Source organism: Bos taurus, chromosome 8 (assembly GCF_002263795.3).
Source record: "Bos taurus isolate L1 Dominette 01449 registration number 42190680 breed Hereford chromosome 8, ARS-UCD2.0, whole genome shotgun sequence".
Lineage (NCBI taxonomy): Eukaryota > Metazoa > Chordata > Mammalia > Artiodactyla > Bovidae > Bos > Bos taurus.
In genome coordinates, this window is record NC_037335.1 from 5572025 (window position 1) to 5593308 (window position 21284).

Here is a 21284-nt window from a genome sequence, read left to right on the forward strand (position 1 = left end):
CTGCTTGTATGCAGGTGCGAATTCTTATCCACAGCACTTTTTATCAGTGCAATCAACATTTTTAAAAACCTATGAAGTAAAACAACCTGCACTTTAAAATGTTCATATATGTATTATGCATTATATATATTATATGTGTATTATATATATTATGCATATATATGTATTCATATATGTATTATATATGAACATTTTAAAGTGCAGATTGTTTTACTTCTTAGGTTTTTGGAACACATGTAAACCCATGGCTGATTCATATCAATATATGGCAAAAACCACTACAATACTGTAAAGTAATTAGCCTCCAACTAAAGTAAATAAATTTTAAAAATAAAAAAATTAAAATGTTCATATATAATACAATGAATTCAATAAACTGTCTCTTGAGACTGAAGAACAGAGAAAGGAAATGAAAAACTCTGATTTCTAATGCTGAGATTTCAAAATTAAAGCAGCAAAATAAAAGTTAAAACCTCAGATTCAACAGACTTGAACTATTTTCCCCCTTGACTGACTTGCTTTTGTTATTAAGTTTCCAATGACTCATGAAATCAAACATCATTCCTTTGCAATAATTTATTAAATTGGCTCCTTTCTAGTCCAGAGACATAGTTCAAGTCATTTGGTAGATTCCACAAGAGCAATTGGTGGCTGAAATTTTATGTAATGTTGAATTCAGGAACTGTACTAAGTTACTTCCTCTTGCTAACATATCTGATTTAAGACTTTCTCAATCCTTGGCTTAGGTAATTGAGGATTTCCCTTAGATTGAATTGATGGATTATTAACCTCCTACTTTCTCAACTGATTAAAAATAATCCTGATTTGGTGTATAATTCCACCTATTACTTTTCCCCCTTTCTGTGCTCCCAAATTGCTGCTCCTTCAATTTTTTGCTTCAATTTATCATATAGTATCTGTAAGGAGCTTCATGGGTAGCTATGCTCATTAGAATCTTCTTTCCTTCCTTCCGCTGTTCCTTTCTTTCCTTTTGAACAGAAGGCATCAACTAGGGTGAATCAAGGCAGTGAATCTCTTGATCTGTTGACATGTTCATAATATCAGAAGTTATGGCATAAAGCAAATGACAGATATCCCAGAAAAGAGTGCTTTCACACAACTCTAACAGGAAAAAAGAATATTTGAAAATAGTTAGAGAATCTTAAATTTTTAATTAAAGGTAGTAGTGAGAAGAACAGCCAAGGAAAAGAAACACTTTCTGTAACAATTAACCATTCCATTCAGATTTTCCAGGCTGTAAGCTCCTGGAAAAGCAAGAGCTTTCAGTCTGCAATTGTAGGACTTTGTGTCTCTAGTCTGGCACAGTCACTCAACATGTGTTGCATGAATAAATTGATGAAATCAATGTGAATGGTGAGGTTTATTATGCCCTTGCTTGTTTCAAATACAACCACAATCTTTTCCATGTTGAGATATGAAAATCTGTACATAGCGTGTAAGAAGAAAATTATACAAATACTTTTAATACTGTGAATGGATTTTCTTTTTTTCTTTTTTTAAAGAAAGCAAACCTGACATTCTTATCAAGGTTTCCAGGGCCCAGTCCACTGGTTGACGTCTTCTGATCGGTGCTGATGGAAAAGTGTTTAATCACTTGGAAAATGTCTCCTTCTGATGAAAACAGTTTCATTTCTGAAGTCAATTTGCATTGACTGATGCAGAAAATTTTCAAAGGAAACAGAAGTGTGTTGGATTTCCTCCATCTTATTTAGAATTGTGTTGACAGAAGAACAGTGTAGGAAAGGCGAGGTCTCACTTGCCCTGTGAGGGGACACCCCCACAGGTTCACAAAGTCACCGGTTACTGTAGCTCCTTTTCTAGAGCACAGCCCACGGTGACACTTTGTTCCCATGTCTTCAGCTCCACACCCCACCCTGCCCCACCCCGAGACTACAGATCCCCAGAGGCCAGGAGCAAGGTCCTTAATTCGAGTTGCTAGTGTCATGGCTGGCATATGGTATGCGCCCAAATTTTTAAGCAAAAAGTAATTTGGTGGCATAAAAGTAAAATTTGCTCTTAATCTTAAAAAAAAAAAAAAACCTAGACCCCCTTACTCTCAGAGGTAATCCTGAGATCAACTTGGTTATTTGTCATAACTTTAAACAGTCCATCTAATAGCTCTTTGTAGACAGGCCCAGCTGTTTCCTTGTGTCTTGTCCTGTCTTCCCGTCCGATTGCTGTCAGTGAGTGCATGGGTAAGCAGACACCAGGACATATTTACTTGCCACTGAGTCTGCAATAGCACTGAGTCCAGGTGTTACACACCTGTGAATGAGGCAGCAATTCGATGGACATAAATTGACTAAACTGAAGGAGAAAGTTGGCTTCTCTTCCTTTAGTCTACTTTTAGGAAAATAAACATATGTGCATTCTTAACGTTATCTAAGAAGACGATTGCTTCTTGGCAGGAAAGCTATGACAAACCTAGACAGTGTATTAAAAAGCAAAGACGTCACTTTGCCGACAAAGGTCCGTAAAGTCAAAGCTACGGTTTTTCCAGTAGTCATGTACGGATGTGAGGGTTGGACCATAAAGAAGGCAGAGCACCAAAGAATTGATGCTTTTGAACTGTGGTGCTGGAGAAGACTCTTGAGAGTCCCTTGGACTGCAAAGAGATCCAACCAGTCAATCCTAAAGGAAATCAACCCTGAATACTCACTGGAAGAACTGATGCTGAAGCTGAAGTTCCAATACTTTGGCCACCTGGTGTGAAGAGCCAGCTCACTGGAAAAGACGCTGATGCTGGGAACGATTGAAGGCAGAAGGAGAAGAGGGCAACAGAGGATAAGACGGTTGCATGGCATCACCAATTCAATGGATATGAACTTGGGCAAACTCCAGGAGATGGTGAGAGACAGGGAAGCCTGGCGTGCTGCATTCCATGGGGTTGCAAAGAGTCGGACATGACTTATTGACTGAAAAACAACAACAGCAACAACATTATCTAGTAATAGAAGGAGAGACTCTAAGCTAAAGCTTGTAGACCGTTGGCTGTCTGTGGCTCTCGGTCCTCGCTCTGTCGCGGCTGTTTTCCTCCCTCTCCTGCTGCCTGTAAGCTTATCTCTAGGGACTCCCCTGGTGTTCCAGCACTTACAACTTTGCCTTCCAGTGCAGGGCGTGCAGGTTTGATCCCTGGTTGGGGAGCTAAGATCCATGCCACACAACCAAAAAACCAAAACAAAATAGAAGCAATGTTGTAAGAAATTCAACAGAGACTTTGAAAATGGTCCCACATTAAAAAAAAAAAAAAAAAAGATTATTTCTAAAATCCTCAGTTTAGCCATTGCCCAATGGGGACCACTCACACGAGCCGCAGGGACTCCAATCTGTCCGCTTAACCCCCTCTCAGCCACCTCTGTGCCTGGGTAACCCCTCCTGCCCCGTCAGTGTCAGTCTTCTCTTCAAGGCCACTTCTTCCAGCAGGCCCTCTGTTATCCACTAGACTAGGCAGTGTGCGGTGCCTCCATTGCATCATGTCCCGAATGTGAGCTGTGTCTCATGATAACACACGTTATATAACTTACTGTCCACCTTCCCTCGGGGTCTCTAAGCTTTGTGAAAGCTGGGGATTTCCCCATCTTGCCCAGCCCTGTGTCTCCAGCACCTGCACTCAGTTTACAATGACTTCATTACATGGAACAAATGAATCATGTCTTCAACATGACATAGGAGCTGCCTCAAAGTAAATGAAATGCTAGACTGGGAGTTTGTAGAAATGGGTGCAAATCCTATTTCCAGTGTGGTGTTTTCTCAGGTTGGGCTTCCCAGGTGGCTCAGTGGTAAAGAATCTGCCTGCCAATGCAAGAGACTCAGGTTTGATCCCTGGATCAGGAAGATGCCCTGGAGGAGGAAATGGCAACCCACTCCAGTATTCTTGGCTGGGAAATCCCATGGACAGAGGACCCTGGTAGGCTATAGTCCACCGGGTTGCAAAAGAGCTGGACACGACTGAGTGACTGAGCATGCATGCACGCACAGTGTTCTCAGGTCAGTTACTTTCACTTGGTCCTGGTCTTCTAAGAAAGAAGGTAAAATAACTTATTTTAATAGTTTGCAGAGAGACTCTCGCACTATAACGTATAGAGCAGAGATTCTTTGGTCCCTTGAAGATGACTGTTACTCGTGCAACGTGGTTGCAAAGACCAAACAGCAGTCTTTCCATCAGGGCAGGACAAGGACTGTCCAGCAACTCTGCCTCCAGGGCTGCCCCGCCTGCCCTAAGTCCTCCAGAGCGGGTATCTGTCTGCTGTTTTCCCAGAGTGCACACAAGACAGAACCGTTGCTCTTATTTTATTTATGAACTCCAGCCATTACTGCTTGGCGCCAGGACAACTGAAATGTACATTTATGGGTCCCTGTGATTCCCATCTAAAGCCTAATGAAGTGAGTCGAAAGTGAGGCCAAAGTCACCATTCATTATTTATCATGCGGATCCAATTTCCAAAAAGACGAGGTGATTTAGAGTAACATGTGAAACAGGCTGTTTAAATTATACCCTGAGAACAGGAAAGACGAGATACTCTTGCAGGACACTGGAGCCACCGATGGTGGGGTTAGGGCTCAAGCACGAGGGCACTGACTACAGGCTGTTGATCAGAAGTATTTCATTCCTCGATTTTCTTGCGTTTATCTTGTAGATTTAAGAATATTTCTTTTTATTTATTTACTTGGTTGCGCCAGGTCTTATTTGTGGCATGTGGGACCTTAGTTCTCCAACCAAGGATTGAACCCAGGCATTGGGAACTCAGAGTCTGAGCCACTGGACCACCAGGGAAGTTCCAAGAATATTTCTTTTTCGATGTCAAACAACAACAACAACAAAATTAAAAGTACCTCCCAGTTCCTGACCTGTAGGTCAATGCAGAAGAACTGGTGTTTCTTCTTAGGTTCCCTCCTTTCTAATTACTCACATCTTGGTTCAATAATTAAAATCTATCTGATGGCTAAATCTCTTGATGGGACAATACAGGTAATGGAAGCTCAGTCATATCTAATTGGTAAGAATAACAGACAGCTCAGCCAATATGTCTGTGGTTGTAGGTACTCAGGAAAGGGCTTATTCCCAGAGTCCATGCCCCACCACGAGTGTGAGTGTTCATCAGTCAGCTTCTGTCCTCAAAACTGCCCAGTCTCTGTAGATAGGATTTGTGCTAAAGATTTCTGTTTTCTTTTTGTTGTTGTTTGTTGTTCAGTCGCTCTTTGGGACCCCAGGGACTGCAGCACGCCAGGCTTCCCTGTTCTTCACTATCTCCTGGAGTTTACTCAAACTCATGTCCATTGAGTCAGTCATGCCATCAAACCATCTCATCCTCTGCTGCCTCCTTCTCCTTCTGCCCTCAGTCTTTCCCAGCATCAGAGTATTTTCCAAGGAGTCAGTTCTTCACATCAGGTGGCCAAAGTCTTTGTTTTTAAAATGCAGGAAGAGAAAATCTTGTAGGCTTTTTACCTTAACCTATCTAATGGAGCCTATTAAATCATCCTCTTGGCTATGTTCCTCAGTTTTATTTTGCTGACTTCACCCTGTCTTCCTAGTTTCCACCTCTTAACATTTGGCTCTTTAAAAAGACTTAATAATAATAGCCACAAAGCCAGAAACAACCAAGAAACCACACCCTTGCTTTCAGACAACACATAAATCATCCCAAACAGGTCTCTATCCTGAGAACTTCCCCAGATGTAGATTTTACAATTCCCTCCGTATTTTTATTTGAGTCACAAAACCCAAAGTTTGTATATTTTATCATTCGAAAAGAAATCTGTATCCGAAGTGTGAAATTAATGGCCAGCTTTTGTTGTCACTTATCATCTCTGGCAACAGAATTATTAATATCACCTCAAGACAGTAGCTATCTGTATTTTACTCAGGTGAGCTACTTGTAAACCAAAAAATTCCGGTCTTAAAGAAAATTTTTCCATATATTAACTAACTTATTCTGTTTTGTCGTAGGAACATTTTATGTCATATCAGTGGGATTCCATTTACGGGATGGGTGTGAGGAAGGAGTACTCGGTTTTAAAACAAATCGTTAAAAAAATAAGTTAACCCCAATAAAATTTTTCAATAAATAAAATAAAAACAAATTAACTTATATATAGTACCTATTAAACATTCACTTTATATTCAGCTATTCATGAACATAAATCCCCAAATTAGATCATAATTCATAAAACTAGATACTCTGTCAGGTGAACAAAACCCATATTGTTCACAGAAGCTTGAACCTAAAACATTAACTAGACAAATATGGCATATAATAAGTAAGTTATTTCTCAAGTGTAGTAAAGTTGGGGCTAAAAGAGATGATTAAGTAGAACATGAATTTTTTAATTCTGATAATTATGTATTACTCTTAATAAGTGTAGAAAAAGTAATACCATGGTCCTGTGATATTACTGGTATCATTGTTTTGTACAAAGCTAAGCTTAACTTTATAAAAGTATATCATTTTAATGAAAAATACTAAAGCAATAATATATGTATGTATGTGTTTATGTTCAGTCGCTCAGTCATGTCCAACTCTTTTGCAACCCCATGGACTGCAGCCCTCCAGACTCCTCTCTCCTTGGGATTTCCGAGGCAAAGATACTGGATAGGGTTTCCTCTTCCAGGGGATCTTCCTGACCCAGGAATCTAACCCGTGTCTCCTGCATCTCCCGCATTACGGGCAGATTCTTTACCAATGAATCCCTGGGAAGCCCACTCAGGCACCTCAGGTTCTGGTCAAAGCCCTAAGGCAAAAGCTGGTTTCTCCTCTGAGCTTAACTTGTCTGCTCAGTCTTTGACCTTAGGCTTCTTGACTTTCTTGTTACCCACAGGCACATTTATAGAAAGATCATAAAGGTATTCTACATGGTATTTTCAGTTGCTTTCATCAGCTCAGTTGGCCCTGCACCTAAATTGCCATTGTTATGTGGGAGATTCTATCTCCAAGCACAGGTAGTCCTGCTTGAAGATATACTGTACACACGAAAATCTAAACCAGACTGCCAAGTAATGGCTTACAGAGTTTCTTTAAATAATGGGTGCTGCCAGAGCCTTTAAAGAGTTTGTTTTACAGGTTATTAATTTAACTACTTAGAGAGAGCCTGGAAGCAGCAAGACTTCAATGATTTGGAACCATAATAGTTGAAGAATAATCAAAATACATCCATAATCTGACCTATTGTAACCACCTCCACAACTGGAATTCTCGTCCATGAGGCTACCACAAGCCCCTGTCTGGATTTTTAAATTAGCCTTATCTAACTGGTCCTTGCTTTTATCTTTGTTCCTTTCCTCGTTGTTGTTGTTGTTCAGCTGCTAGTTCAGTTCAGTTCAATCGCTCAGTCGTGTCCGACTCTTTGTGACCCCATGAACTGCAACACACGAGGCCTCCAGGTCCATCACCAACTCCCGGAATTCACCCAAACTCACGTCTATCGAGTCGGTGATACCATCCAGCCATCTCATCCTCTGTTGACCCCTTCTCCTCCTGCCCTCAATCCCTCCCAGCATCAGGGTCTTTTCAAATGAGTCAACTCTTCGCATGAGGTGGCCAAAGTACTGGAGTTTCAGCTTCAGCATCATTCCTTCCAAAGAACACCCAGGGCTGATCTCCTTTAGAATGGGCTGGTTGGATCTCCTTGCAGTCCAAGGGACTCTCAAGAGTCTTCTCCAACACCACAGTTCAAAAGCATCAATTCTTCGGCACTCAGCTTTCTTCACAGTCCAACTCTCACATCCATACATGAGTACTGGACAAACCATAGTCTTGACTAGATGGACCTTTGATGGCAAAGTAATGTCTCTGCTTTTGAATATGCTATCTAGGTTGGTCATAACTTTCCTTCCAAGGAGCAAGCGTCTTTTAATTTCATGGTTGCAGTCACCATCCGCAGTGATTTTGGAGCCCCCAAAAATAAAGTCTGACACTGTTTCCACTGTTTCCCCATCTATTTGCCATGAAGTGATAGGACTAGATGCCATGATGTTAGTTTTCTGAATGTTGAGCTTTAAGCCAACTTTTTCACTCTCCTCTTTCACTTTCATCAAGAGGCTCTTTAGTTCTTCTTTGCTTTCTGCCATAAGGGTGGTGTCATCTGCATATCTGAGGTTATTGATATTTGTCCCTGCTAAGTCATGTCCAATTCTTTGTGACTCCATGAAGTGCAACATGCCAGGCTTCCCTGTCCTTCACTATCTCCCGGAGTTTGCTCCAACTCACGTCCATTGAGTCAGTCATGCCATCCAACTATCTCATCCTCTGCCACCCTCTTCTCCTGCTGCCCTCAATCTTTCCCAGCATCAGGGTCTTTTTCAGTGAGTCAGCTCTTCACATCAGGTAGCCAAAATGTAGGAGCTTCAGCTTCAGCATAAGTCCTTCCAATGAATATTCAGGACTGATTTCCTTTAGGATTGACTGGTTTGATCTCCCTGCTGTCCATGGGACTCTGAAGAGTTTTCTCTGCTGCTGCTACTGCTGCTGCTGCTACATCACGTCAGTCGTGTCTGACTCTGTGCGACCCCATAGACGGAAGCCCACCAGGCTCCTCTGTCCCTGGGATTCTCCAGGCAACAACACTGGAGTGGGTTGCCATTTCCTTCTGCAATGCATGAAAGTGAAAAGTGAAAGTGAAGTCGCTCAGTCGTGTCCGACTCTTAGCGACCCCTTGGACTGCAGCCTACCAGGCTCCTCCATCCATGGGATTTTCCAGGCAAGAGTACTGGAGTGGGATGCCATCGCCTTCTCCGAGAGTTTTCTCTAGCACCACAGTTCGAAAGCATCAATCTTTCGGTGCTCAGCCTTCTTTATGGTCCAACTCTCACATCCATACGTGACTGCTGGAAAAACAATAGCTTAGACTATACAGACCTTTGTTGGAAAAGTGATGGTTCTGCTTTTTAATATGCTAAGTTTGTCATAGCTTTTTTCCCCAGGAGCAAGCATCTTTTAATTTCATAGCAGTCACCATCCGAAGTGATTTTGGAACCCAAGAAAAGAAAATCTGCCACTGTTTCCATTTTTTCCCCTTCTATTTGCCATGAAGTGATGGGACCAGATGCCGTGATCTTAGTTTTTTGAATGTTGAGTTTCAATTCCTTTCCTTACCAATCCCAGAAGCAGAAACTGTGATTCCGTATGGATATGGGTTGGAACAGGCCACCCCTTGGCACTGTTGAGGGCCCCTCATCTCATTCTAAAGCCACTGTCGTCACTTAGATCCTAATGCTCTCCCTCACTTTCTCAGCCAAAGCTCTCCTTCCTTCCTTGCTTTTTCCAAAACAAGCAGGAATGTTCTTGCCTCAGGGTCTCTGTAACCTATTGCCCTTTCAGCCTGAAGCCACCTCCACTCAGGCATCCACTATCTTTTTCCCTCAGCCCTTCAGGTCTTGTCCAGATATTATCTCCTCAGTGAGACTGTCTCAGACTCTTTAAAACTGCAGACTTCCCTCACTCCTGTCCACATTTCAAATTCCATTTCCCTTCATTTCTTTCCATAGCATTTTCTCTTCTACTGTCCCACTTAACGGGTTACCCTGGTGGCACAGTGGAAAGGTGCATTCATTGGTTGTGCCTGCCAGTGCAGGAGACACAAGAGATGCAGGTTCAATTCCTGGCGCAGGAAGATCCCCTGGAAAATGGAATGGCAACCCACTCTAGTAGTCTTGCCTGGAGAATCCCATGGACAGAAGAGCCTGGTGGGCTATAGTCCATGAAGTCAAAAAGAGTCAGACATGACTGAGCACACATACACGCACACACCACTTAACCAAATGAGTTATTCTTATACGCTCTTAAGATAATACTTGGCACCTAAGTGAAATACCAGCATTTGATAGCAATATATAACCATTTATATACCTTGTTTATTGTCAGACACTGTGATGACTAGGATGTCTGCTCCTCTAGTTTATTGCTGTATCCCATAGTCTAGAAAAACGCCAAGCACATGATACAGGCTCCAGAAACTATTGAATGAATAGAAATAGCTATAAATATACAATAAAAGACCATAAAAAGTGATTTAGTTTGTTAAAAATCTTTTTTACATAGTTTCAGAAATAGAAGCCATCCCTAAGATGAAGTTCTCAAAGACCATTCCCCCCACCCCCAAAAAATGGAATTCAAATTCAAATTTCAAAACTCCTTGCAATATGCCAAAAGATACAATTATCTAAAAGACGTCATGTGAAATGCTGGGCTGGATGAAGCACAAGCTGGAATCAAGATTGCTAGAAGAAATATCAATAACCTCAGATATACAGATGACACCACCCTTATGGCAGAAAGCAAAGAAGAACTAAAGAGCCTCTTGATAAAAGTGAAAGAGGAGAGTGAAAAAGTTGGCTTAAATCTCAACATTCAGAAAACTAAGATCATGGCATCCAGTCCCATCACTTCATGGCAAATAGATGGGAAAACAATGGCAACAGAGACAGAATTTATTTTGGGGCGCTCCAGAATACTGCAGATGGTGACTGCAACCATGAAATTAAAAGACACTTGTTCCTTGGAAGAAAAGCTTTGAGTAATCTAGACAGCATATTAAAAATCAGAGACATTACTTTGCCAACAAAGGTCTGTCTAGTCAAAGCTATGGTTTTTCCAGCAGTTATGTATGGATGTGAGAGCTGGACTATAAAGAAAGCTGAGTGCTTTCTTTATAAAGAATTGATGCTTTTGAACTGTGGTGTTGGAGAAGACTCTTGAGAGTCCCTTGGACTGCAAGGAGATCCAACCAGTCAATCCTAAGGGAAATCAGTCCTGAATATTCATTGGAAAGACTGATGCTGAAGCTGAAACTCCAATACTTTAGCCACCTGATGCGAAGAACAGAGTCATTGGAAAAGACCTTGATGCTGGAAAAGACTGAAGGTGGGAGGAGAAGACGGTGGATGAAATGTTTGGATGGCATCACTGACATGATGGACATGAGTTTGAATAGGCTCCAGGAGTTGATGATGGGCAGGGAAGCCTGGCTGTGCTGCAGTCCATGGGGTCGGAAAGAGTTGGGACACGAACGAGGGACTGAACCAAACTGATCTAAAAGACAGTATTTTTTTCCTGCAAAACGATCTATTTAGCATTGTTCCTGATCAGTAACTACAAGAATGCCACACTTCACTCTCAGTTTACATACAGGCCTAGTGGCTCAGGATGGTAAAGATTCTACCCGAAATGAGGGAAACCCAGGTTCAATCCCTGGGTCGGGAAGATCCCTTGGAAAAGGGAGTGGCAACCCACTCACTCCAGTATTCTTGCCTGGAGAATCCCATGGACAGAGGAGCCTGGCAAGCTATAGTTCATGGAATCGCAAAGAGTAGGATACGACTGAGCAACTAACACTTTCACTTCACTTTCACCACAATAACACCCATGTATGCCATGTATCCCCACAAGTGAAAAATTATACAACCAAAGTTCTAAATGACAGTATTTTGAGTTGTTGTGAAGATCAGCGCTCTTGGCCCACATTTCCCAGGGTGGCTGTTCAAGTAGTCATTAACATAGAGACACACTTTTAAGTAAAGAGAAAATCTCCTGTTCATTGTTGTTAGAGAATAATTGAAAGGATAATATTTCCAGGCATCAGCAAGGTGGGGAATGACATCATTGGAAAACATAAGGCTTATAATTACCAGATATCTTCTCTCAATCCAGGCTTTCCTGGTGACTCAGTGGTAAAGAGTCCGTATGCCAATGCAGGAGATGTGGGTTCAATCCCTGGGTCAGGAAGATCCCCTGAAGAAGGAAATGACAAGTCACTCCAGTATCCTTACCTGGAAAATCCCATAAGACAGAGGACCCTGGTGGGCTACAGTCCATGGGGTCACAAAGAGTCAGACAGGAGTGAGCAACTAAGTGCGCACGCACGCAAACATACCAACACTCAATCCAGCCTCTAATTCCTGGATCATTGAGGGTGCCACTCTGCGTATACTGAGCCTCCACCTCAATTTCATTTGTATGCAACTTTGCTTATCTCCTCTGCAGTGTATGAAATGGCTTCTAAGCATAGTCCATTACTAAAAACAGACCAATCTTATTGTAACTAATCAAAACCATTCAGAAGAGGGTGCAAATCGCTTCTTTGTTGTTCCCATTAAGTGCCTTTGGGGCTGCAGGTTGGACGAGCAGGAGAATGTCCCCCTTCGTCCTGGGTGTCTTTCTCCTGGTCCATACCTCTTCACGTCTCTGCAGAGACCCTGTTTATCCAGCTACACCCACTGTGGCATGGCCAGAGAGATTAGGTGAACTGCATCGCCCAGAATCTCAGTTCATTAATATGGAGACCTGATACCTTCAGGACAAACCAGGATCTGTCTTGGTAAAATGGCTGGCCGTTGGCTCTGCGTTCTGAAAATATTCAGGAGAAAAATTCCAGAAGTTTCTCAAAAGCAAAACTTGAATTTGTCTAGTTAATGGGATCTGTTTAAATAACATTTACAATGTATTTACAATTATTTACATAGCATTTACACTGCATTAGGTATTACAAGCAATCTAGAGAAGGCAATGGCACCCCACTCCAGTACTCTTGCCTGGAAAATCCCATGGGCAGAGGAGCCTGGTAGGCTGCAGTCCATGGGGTCGCTAAGAGTTGGACACGACTGAGTGACTTCACTTTCACTTTTCACTTTTCATGCATTGGAGAAGGAAATGGCAACCCACTCCAATGTTCTTGCCTGGAGAATCCCAGGGACGGGGGAGCCAGGTGGGCTGCCGTCTATGGGGTCACACAGAGTCGGACACGACTGAAGTGACTTAGCAGCAGCAGCAGCAGAGATGATTTAAAAAATAAAGGAAGATGTGCAAGGTTGGGCTTCCCAGGTGGCTCAGTGGTAGAGAATCTGCCTACCAAGGCAAGAGATGCAGGAGACCTAGGTTCCATCCCTGTGTCAGGAAAATCCCTTGGAGGAAGAAATGGCAACCCATTGCAGTATTCTTGACTGGGAAATCCCATGGATGGAGGAGCCTGGCAGGCTACAGTTTACGGGGTCGCAAAGAGTTAGATAGGACTATATATGCACGTGTAGAGGTTTTATGCAAATATACACCATTTCACATAAGGGACTCGAGCATCTTTGGATTTTGGTCCCAGGGGTCCTGAAACCACTCCCTCAGATACGGATGGACGACTGTACTGCTAATTTGTCAAACCATGACTGTGACACAACAGAGGTGGAGCAGAAAGAAACTCTGTCAGTAAGAGGCACAGAGAACCCACCTGTCATACATAAAGTAAGAGACTTGTCTAGTCACATTTCTAATTTCCCTTCAAGTATTAAAATTTCATGAAATTAAGGTATGAAATTCACGGAAGAAAGATTGAAGTTCTCGGCAGAGTGTGGTTAAATGACATGGAAAAAGTCTTCAACACTGAAATTTGTCAAGGTAGTACAACAGTTTGTGCGTATAAACTTCCCAACTGTTGAGCACACAAGTAGTTTCCACTTATTATCTAGGAATTACAGCACTCCTTGTGGTCAGATAAAAATGTAGAACAGTGAACCCTCTTTCCCCTGACCCTACATAAGGGTGCAGTCACCTACCTCTAAAATACTTTCACAAAACACTTAGATCTTAAAAGGCGAAAAGGTGAAGATCTTTTAAGATCTTCTAATTCAAAATGATTAAAGCACGGGGGAGAAAAAGCACTCCCACCTCTACACACATTAAGTTGTATAAACACACTGAAACTCATAAAGGTTAGGGAAAACAAGTAAAGAACTTCATAGCTGAGATGAAGCGGGGGGCAGCATGTAGCTGTAGTTTCTAAGACTTTTTTATTTTTTAGTGACAGAAGTACCTGATATATTTTTTTTTCTTTTCTTTTTTTTTATATTTTTCATTAGTTATAAAAATGATTGTATTATTTTTAATAATGGACTGTGCCTAGAAGCCTTTTTAGACATTTCAGGGCAGCTGCTGTTGTTCAGTTGCTAAGTTGTTCTGACTCTTTGTGACCCCACGGACTGCAGTATGCCAGGCTCCCATGTACTCCACTGTCTCCCAGAATTTGCTCAAATATATGTCCATTGAGTCGGTGATGCTATCTAACCATCTCATTCTCTGCCAGCCCCTTTACCTTTTGCCTTCAATCTTTCCCAGCATCAGGGTCTTTTCCAATGAGTGGAATCTTTGTATCAGGTGGTCACAGTATTGGAATTTAGGCTTCAGCAAGAATCATTCCAATGAATACTCAGGATTGACTTCCTTTAGGATTGACTGGTTTGATCTCCTCACTGTCCATGCATACAAATTGCACACAAATAAAGAAACTGAGGTATAGACTGCAGAGAGATTACCTTGAAAGATCTGACAATTAGAGGCTGGAGAGGGAGTAGATAACTGCTAATTCCAAATCTTTTACTTCCCAATTATGTCATAGTGCAGGGATTCCCAGATGGTGCTAGTGGTAAAGAACCCACCTGCCAATGGAGATGCAAGAGACTTACGTTTGATCCCTGAGTAGGGAAGAGCCCCTAGAGAAAGGCATGGCAACCTGTATTCTTGCCTGGAGAATCCCATGGCATGGAGAGCCTGGCAGGCAACATGCAACATGGGATTGCAAAGAGTTGGAAACAACTGAAGGGACTTAGCATGCACGCATGTCATACTGCATCTTGCTGATGCCTGGAAAGTTCACCTTTTCTTCAGTTACTTTCTAACAAGGATATTTTCTACTCCCGTACATAAATGCAGCATATCTTCTATCACACAACGATTCCAAATTTGCTTAAAACGTAGAGTGAACTTGTGAAACGAAGCATGTGTGAATTTGCTTTCACTCCCTGGCTCCCAGCACAGGCCCTGTGTGTCAGGCACTGCACGTACCCGGGAAGACAACGCCAGATGAATGGCCTGATGGGGGTGACAGACCACTGGGTAAGCAATGTCAAGGCTCAGCCCTACATGCCACGAGCAAATGCGGACGGGGGCTTGGAGAGCATGGGGCAAGGGCTGGAGTCTAAAGAGAATTGGAATATTCTGGAAGAACGGATGTATAAACTGATTCTGAAGGATGCTTGGGAGTTTGGTGGGAGATAGTTGGTTTTGAAACCAAGAGAGTGTTCTGAGTAAGGGAATAACTGCGTTATCATTATGATCCCAGAAAAAAAAAAAAAAGAGAGAACTTGATTGTGGATGTAGCAGAGGCGGCCTTGCTATGGTCTTTGGAGTAAATTGAGAGGTTTGGGCTTAATTCTGAGAGCAAAAGGAGAAGCTGCTGAAGGGGTTCCAAACAAGAGTGTTAGGAGACAGAATGTGTTTCATTTACCACTTAAATAAACGGTCAAGTCAAAAGAGTCCTTCTGATTCGTGGAGTCTGAAAACAGCCCCGGCTCCCCGAGAGGCGGTATTCTATGGCATTCAATCTAAAAGTGCTTTTAAATAAGCATTTCTGCCTTCACAACACTGTAGGAGACCATTAACCTCATCAAATGGAAGCCCAGTGACAATAGTCTTTATTCCAGATGAGCACAACTCAGGAATTACCCATCTTTTTAAGCTTATTACAGAAACAGTATTCCATGCCGGGGGCGGGGGCGGGGGGGAGTATAGAGGCAGTATTTGACTTGGTTGTATTCCACATAAGAATAGAAATTTAAAAGTCTCAACCATCTATTAATGTCACAGGTCAACTTCAGAATTTCAGAACTGGAAGGGGTGTTCAAGATTCTTTGGTCCAACACCTTCATTTTAGAAGAAGTGAAGACTACACAGAGTATACAGAGTATTTCCTTGCAAGATAATCAGAAATGAGCAATTATTTAAGATATGGATTCTTTTTGAAAGACTTCAGCATAGCAAAATGGTAACTGAATTACTATGAATGGTAAGAGAAAAAAAGGAGTATGTTGATTTCCAATGCTGTTTTTAAGCCTCCGAAGCCCCTGGCCTCCTATTATTCACACCTTTCCGTGGCCTTTCCACAATGCACCAGACTGCAGCTTCTGGAGTCTTCTGTCTCTTTCTCTCCCTCTTTCCATCCCTATTATTCCCTCTGGAGGAAGTCTGATGCCTTGTCTTGAGCAGCCTCGTGAGACGTGTCCCACAGTAGCCAGGGAGCCCTGCCTTTAGGCCTTGCGGGTGAACTTGGAGGCAGATTTCTCCAGGCAGAGCTAAGCCATGACTGCAGCCCCAGCTGACAGCCTGGCAACAACCTCAGGAGAGACCCTGAGCCAGGACCACCTAGCTGGGAGGAGGGTCTCAGAGTCAGTCTGGACTCCTGACTCAGAACTGTGTGAAACAGTCAGAGTTTGTTGTTTTAAAACCCCAAATTTGAAGGTAATTTGCTATGCAGTAAGAGATAACTTTGGGCTTCCCTGGTGGCTCACTGGTAAAGAAACTGCCTGCAATGCAGGAGCCTCGGCTGGATCCCTGGATTGGGAAGATCCCCTGGAGAAGGAACTGGCAAACCACTCTAGCCTGGAGAATCCCATGGACAGAGGAGCCTAGCAGGCTACAGTCTGTAGGATTAAAGAGTTGGAAATGACTGACTGACTAAAAAACAATTGCAACAGTATTCATTAAAAAAAAAAAAAAAAAAAAGAATTATACCCTCACACACTGGGACTAGCCTCATTCCTCTATCTGAACTTATATTTGCATATGTACTTGACCTCCATTACTCCTTTTGACCATGTGGTACTGCAATCACTATTGGGCAGATAAGAGCCCTAGGTTCAGAGAGGGTAACTGACCCTGACCTAAGCTGTGGACACACAGCTCATTTTCTAAGCAGAGCTGTGTCAATTCTGCTGAGGCAGCCTGGCTGCAAATGTTGCCAATAGGCATGTATTTTATACTTAGAGTTTCTTTTAAACATAGTTAGGGCTCAGAGGAACTGTGGGCTTTTACAGCTACACACCCACTGGTCAACTTCTAATTTTGTGTCCTTTCACACATATTTTAAGTTCTCTGTGCAAAACATACAGGGGATGACAGGGTCTTCTCTGAATACCATTTCTGCCCCAAACTCCTTCTGTTCACCTTAGCAAGTGATAAGGACCACTTTCAGTGTGCACACCTGCCTGTCTGTGCTCGTAACAGTACAAATACACATTCCTATTTTCCTAATAATAAAAAACCGCGTCCTCTGACTGTGAAAAGGAGAGGACAGATGAAAGGTTTTGTTACAACTGGTGGACCTTGGCTGCTGGTTTCAAATGCACTTATTCCCTCCTGTGACTGGAGTTAAGACCCCTTGAAGGTCACCTCCGCCAAGCCCAGACTCTGTCTAGGGAAGGCAGTTTTGTGGAGGAATCCTCCTCATTTGTAAATAGCCCAAGTGAGGTCTAGAAATCATCCTCTTCCAGCTTTCCAGTTATCTAAGTCATCGGTCTCCAATCTTTTGGGCGCCAGGGACTGATTTTGTAGAAGACAATTTTTCCACGGACTGGGGTGGGGAGAGGGATGATTTGGGAATGATCCAACCTAGATAGCATATTAAAAAGCAGAGACATTACTTTGCCATCAAAGTTCTGTCTAGTCAAGGCTATGGTTTGTCCAGTACTCATGCATGGATGTGAGAGTTGGACTGTGAAGAAAGCTGAGCGTCGAAGAATTGATGCCTTTGAACTGTGGTGTTGGAGAAGACTCTTGAGAGTCCCTTGGACTGCAAGGAGATGCAACCAGTCCATTCTGAAGGAGATCAGCCCTGAGTGTTCTTTGGAAGGAATGATGCTAAAGCTGAAACTCCAGTACTTTGGCCACCTCATGCGAAGAGTTGACTCATTGGAAAAGACCCTGATGCTGGGAGGGATTGGGGACAGGAGGAGAAGGGGACGACAGAGGATGAGATGGCTGGATGGCATCACCGACTCGATGGACGTGAGTCTGGGTGAACTCCGGGAGTTGGTGATGGACAGGGAGGCCTGGTGTGCTGCAGTTCGTGGGGTCGAGAAGAGTCGGACACGACTGAGCAACTGAACGGAACTGAAAATGCATTACGTTTATTGTGCATTCTATTATTATTACATCAGCTCTGCCTCAGATCATCAGGCATTAGATTCCAGAGGTTGAGGACCTCTCATCTAAATAAAAATTTCCCCAAGCACGCCTTCCTTTCACTGTTTCTCCGAAGGAGGAGCACAGATCAGCTGGGTCAGAGTCACCTGGGTACAGATAATGCTTAGATCCCCACACAAACCTGAATTGACCCAGGAGTGGGCAGTAACTTTCTCCATGACCCAGATGACTAATACTTTTATCAATTAAATATTTCAGGTGTTTTTCATTTAAAAAAAAAGGAAAAAAAAAGGTCTTCAGCAAAGTCTCCCTTGTCGTATAGGAAAAACAACTGATTTTGATTTAAGCAGTTGATAAAAATGCTGAGTCAGACAGTGATTTGTATTCAAGCCTTGCCAGGACTCCAGGTGCTATATGTACTGGGCTGACATGCATTACTGTGCACAATTATCCAGCCAAGAACAGACCTGACCATATTGTCATCCATTCTACATTTCCCGCTGTTGTTCAGTGCAAACGTTGTGTGGAAATTCTGACATGAGGGCATCTATGGAATTCCTCAATGTACTAGGTACTATAACCCAAGTCATGAAGCATATGGAGTTGGTCTGGTCAAATTCTTTATCTAGCCTGATGATTCAAATTCTCTATGTCATTCTAGAGATTTAAACAACCTTGTTTTAAAAATACTTGTTTTAAAGTACCTGCAGGTAAGAGACAATTGTACTAACAGGAAGAAGGATCCATCTTTACCTTTCCCAAACTTAGGATAAGATATCAAACAAACTGTTCAGCTTGCATTAGGCAATTAGGCTATCTCACATGGATAACATAATCATGTGCACTCGGCAGTGCGGTGAGGTGACAGACATCTTTATTGGAAGACAGGGGCACAAAAATTATTTCCTCTGGGTGGGGCATATGAGTAAACATTTGTCAATATCCCTTCCTGGGTAATGTAAGTTTCAGGCAGAAAGGCTTTTAAAAAACACAAATCAAGGAACCTCCATGAGTGGCAAAAATGGGGACTGAATTAGGAGGCGATGAGGGTGAAGTATTGTTTTTAAGCCCTCCTTCCCCCAAATCCTCGGTCCTGGGGATATATAAAACTGAGCCCTTGAACAAGATATTGCTGATTTAGCACCAGGTTGGCTTTCTTCTAATTAGCTCCAGGCAGGGCGACGACGTACGACACGTCTGCTTTCCAAGAGAGCTTCTGCGGTCCGGTGATATTTGCACATCACACCGGGCCTGGCGGTTACAAATCCACCTCCTTAAGGAGCCGTGTGAAGAAGCGAGAACGATCAATAAGAAAAAAAAAAAATCCTCCCGGCGATAAATCAGCCACGTGGAGCTGCAGCAGCAGCTGCAGCCCCGACTTCCTGGTTCCCTTCCTGCCGGCCCCGCGGCGGGGGCTGGGGGAACGCGGGGCAGGGGGGGACAGGCGTTAGGGCCGGAGTTACAGCCTCAATGGACAATAAAAGTTGGGAGAAACGGGCAGCATTCAAGTGCTGAGCGGTTGGGGCCGAGGCTGAGGACAGCCCTGGGGAAGAGTGTAAGTTAGTCAGCCGCGAGGTAGGAGGACCTGGAGGGGTCGAGCGGACAGCGGCGGAGCAGGGACTGCGGACCCGGCGGCGGGGAGGGAGGGCGGGGAGGGGCGGCCCGTCCGGCGAGGGGAGTTCCGGATCGGCGGCGGGGAGGGCGGCCGCCGGGCGGCGGGGGCGGGCGGAGGCGGCGAGCGCGGAGGGGGAAGGAGGGAGGGGAGGGGAGGGGAGGGGAGAGCGGTGGCGGCGGCGGCTGCGCCGGGCTGTGCGCCTCTCGCCGCCGGAGGAAGATGAGGCTGAAGATCGGGCTCCTCTTACGCAGTTTGCTGGTGGTGGGCAGCTTCCTGGGGCTGGTGGTCCTCTGGTCCTCCCTGTCCCCGCGGCCGGACGAGCCGAGCTCGCTGAGCAGGATGAGGGTGAGTGACCCGCCCGCCCCCCTCCGGCGACGGCGACCTGCAACTTGTTTTGTTCGCGCGCTTGGCGGGAGCGGGGGCGGTGGGTCGCGCACGGGCTCCGCAGGTGGCGCGGCGGGTGGGGGGCCCCTGAGCCCGGCCCCCGCCTCCCCGCCCCACGCTGCGGCGGAGGCTCGGCGGCCGCCCTCCGCGCGGGGACCGCGGGCGGGAGCGGAGGAGGGCCGGGCCGGGACCGCCGCGGCGGCGGCCGGGGACGCGGGGCTGGTCCGGGCTGCGGCCTGTGGCGCGTGCAGGCCTGACGGAGGCGAGGGGGCCGCGGCCGCCGCCACCGCCCGGTGCGGACCAGGCCCCGGGGTCCGGCAGCCGCCGCCCCCGCGCGTCTCGGGCGCCCCCCGGCTGCTCGGCCCTCGGCGCCCCCACCGTCCGCCGGGATGGGAGCGCGCGGCCCCGCCCCCGGCCCTGAGAAGAGCGCCGCCCCCTAGGCTCCGGCGCCGAGACCGGCGAGGAGCGGCCGAGGCCTCGCCCAGGACCTGCCTCCCTCGCCCACCCCCGGGCCCCCCAGTCCCGCAGCCCCTCTCCCGGCCGCCCCGTCGGGCCGGAACACCCCTTTCCCCGCCCCTCCCCAGGCTCCGGCCGAGCGCCCAAACTAACTTGAGCCGAGGGGCTGCGGACGCGCTGTCCGCCGCCCGACGTTCCCCGTCGGCTCCATCGGCGCCCCGGGACGTAGGTGACCGCTGACGCGGCCGCGCCCCCCGTTGCGGCCGCGCCCCTCCTTCCCGGGGGCAGGGGGCGACCAGGCCGCGGCGGGGCGGGGCGGGGCGAGGGGCCGAGAGTGGGGTGGGGTGGGAGACGTGCCGCTTCCAGCGCCTTCTGCAAACAGCATCTGCATTGCATCCAAGGGGTCCCCTTTATTAACTTTCCTTCTGAAAAGTTAGCGTGTGGAAGTTGAGTGAGCAGGCATCCTTTCAACCCTAAGAATCGTAGGAAGAGATTTCCTTATCAGCTCCTGCCCCTGTGTTGGGGTTAGATTTACTCTTGAGATGTACTCTAAAGTTGTAGCGTCTATTGGAAGACTTAATGGCACTGGGATCTCGGTAACGTCTTGGAGGGGTGGGGGATTTCCCTTGAAGTCATTTAAATTAAGGATAATAAAAAGTACCCAGTTTTCCTTTTGAATGTGTTTGTCGTTTTAAGCCCTTCAACTTTCGTGGAGTGATGGTGACCTCTTTATGATTTTGCTTTCAAAATGACTTACCAAGGACTACCGAATACTGCAGTTGTTTGAAAGTATTTTGTGATCACAAATGGCCTTTAACAGAGCTGGAGACGTTTAAACGCCATTTCCTGGGCGA

General features: G+C 45.1%; 1 protein-coding gene and 1 long non-coding RNA gene across 4 annotated transcripts in view; one reads left to right on the top strand and one right to left on the bottom strand.

Moving 5' to 3' along the window:
• The window catches only part of LOC112447765 (uncharacterized), a 31961-nt gene extending 11302 nt beyond the window's left edge, over positions 1-20659 (bottom strand). For both annotated transcript variants that reach the window (XR_003035948.2, XR_003035947.2), the window contains exons 1-3: positions 20584-20659; positions 11642-11744; positions 9864-9970 (exon numbers count right to left, since the gene is read on the bottom strand). This is a non-coding gene — a long non-coding RNA (uncharacterized lncRNA). The remainder of the gene's footprint in view (positions 1-9863; positions 9971-11641; positions 11745-20583) is intronic.
• Positions 19785-21284, top strand: part of GALNT7 (polypeptide N-acetylgalactosaminyltransferase 7) — a 136021-nt gene continuing 134521 nt past the window's right edge. For both annotated transcript variants that reach the window (XM_024996041.2, XM_024996040.2), the window contains exon 1: positions 19785-19935. In XM_024996041.2, coding sequence (XP_024851809.1) covers positions 19810-19935 — 126 coding nt within the window. In that variant the 5' untranslated portion in view covers positions 19785-19809. The remainder of the gene's footprint in view (positions 19936-21284) is intronic.